Here is a 1,307-nt window from a genome sequence, read left to right as displayed (position 1 = left end):
ACGCTATTAGAGTTCTTTTCTTAAACCACCCATGCTCCACAAAGCCATAATGGAAAGAAATGTCTGTCTTCCCTGAACACAGACAGAATTCCTCTCTGCAATGTAGCTTGCTTTCCTTGCAAGTGTGACATGATGTGTTAATGTCATGTCTGTGTATATGTTCATTAGAAGCTAGAGATCGTACAACTTATGCTCGAGGCCTGTTGCTTTTCTTCTTTTAACATTATAGGTACCCTTTTCTCCTCTGCCATCTTTAGAACTCCACTAGGTTTGGGCTTCATTCCATAGCCATTGTGTCACAGCTGAGGTAATGGGTCTGCAATCAGACAGTTTTTAGAACACAGTCAAGCTCCAGCCTCTTACTAGCTGTGTGATTGCTCAGCAAGTCTCTTAACTACACCTCAAGTTCAGTTTTTTTACCTTACATTACCTAGAAAATAGAGTTTTTATAAGGATAAACTAAAATGCAAAAAAAAGCATTTTGTAAACTGAAAAACACTTTATAAATTTAAGGTATTATCTCTCAGAAATATCTACTTTGTTTCTGAAGGGTTTGCATTAGTTCCTTGGGGTTTTTGTGGTTTTTTGTTTTTTTTGGCTCTTCTTATTTTGTTCTCAGTTAGTCGTCCAAAAAAACCATATATGCATGTGAGTTTCCTACAGACAGTGTTTGAAAGCAAGTAATGTCTTTCCTATTTCTAATGCATATTTCTGATGGACCGAGCTTAATCTTTTTTTCTTACAGAAATTTTCAAAAATGAAAAACGTCAAAAATAATGAGATGTGACTGAAGCCACTTGGGCAGTGAACATAAATGTTCACAATGGAAAAGCAAGCCTAGCCTTCTAGCTGAAAAAACAGCTATTCCCCAGTGAACCCCAGAAGAAACTTGACTGGCCACTGCAAAAGAGAAAACAACCTTAAAAGTTTTAACAGGTAAAACTTAAAGAGCAACCTGTGATATGGAATTCACATAGTCTATTCTGCTGTGCCAAAATCTATGTGCATTGTTTTATTGTTACTTAGGACATGTTTATTTAATGTGCACACTTTTTTGTGGTTCTCATTCCCACTGCTGACAATTAAGCAATTGGAAATTAATTTTATATTTTAGTTTCCGAGTAAAACCAGTTGAAAATAAAAGCTCACCAAATATTTTCATTTTTCTCAATTTGTTTTACCTCTTTTTAGTGTTACCATCGTTACTGTTAAAAATAACAAAAAAATAATTAGATCTGAGAATGATCTAAAATAATCAGGTTTCTTATCTGATTCCCTTGGAGCTGTGGAAATGAGTTTGACTTCAC

The 1,307-nt window shown here is 35.0% G+C and overlaps 1 protein-coding gene across 1 annotated transcript in view; it reads left to right on the top strand.

Moving 5' to 3' along the window:
* Nucleotides 1–868, top strand: part of THEMIS (thymocyte selection associated) — a 157,719-nt gene extending 156,851 nt beyond the window's left edge. Inside the window, exon 6 of the mRNA XM_030853500.2 lies at nucleotides 746–868. Within this exon, the coding sequence (XP_030709360.1) occupies nucleotides 746–777 (32 nt within the window). The 3' untranslated portion in view covers nucleotides 778–868. The remainder of the gene's footprint in view (nucleotides 1–745) is intronic.
* The last annotated feature ends 439 nt before the right edge of the window (nucleotides 869–1,307 follow it).

Source organism: Globicephala melas, chromosome 14, assembly GCF_963455315.2.
Source record: "Globicephala melas chromosome 14, mGloMel1.2, whole genome shotgun sequence".
Classification (NCBI taxonomy): domain Eukaryota; kingdom Metazoa; phylum Chordata; class Mammalia; order Artiodactyla; family Delphinidae; genus Globicephala; species Globicephala melas.
Note: the sequence above shows the minus strand (reverse complement) of the source record. Positions and strands in the feature narration are given on the sequence as shown.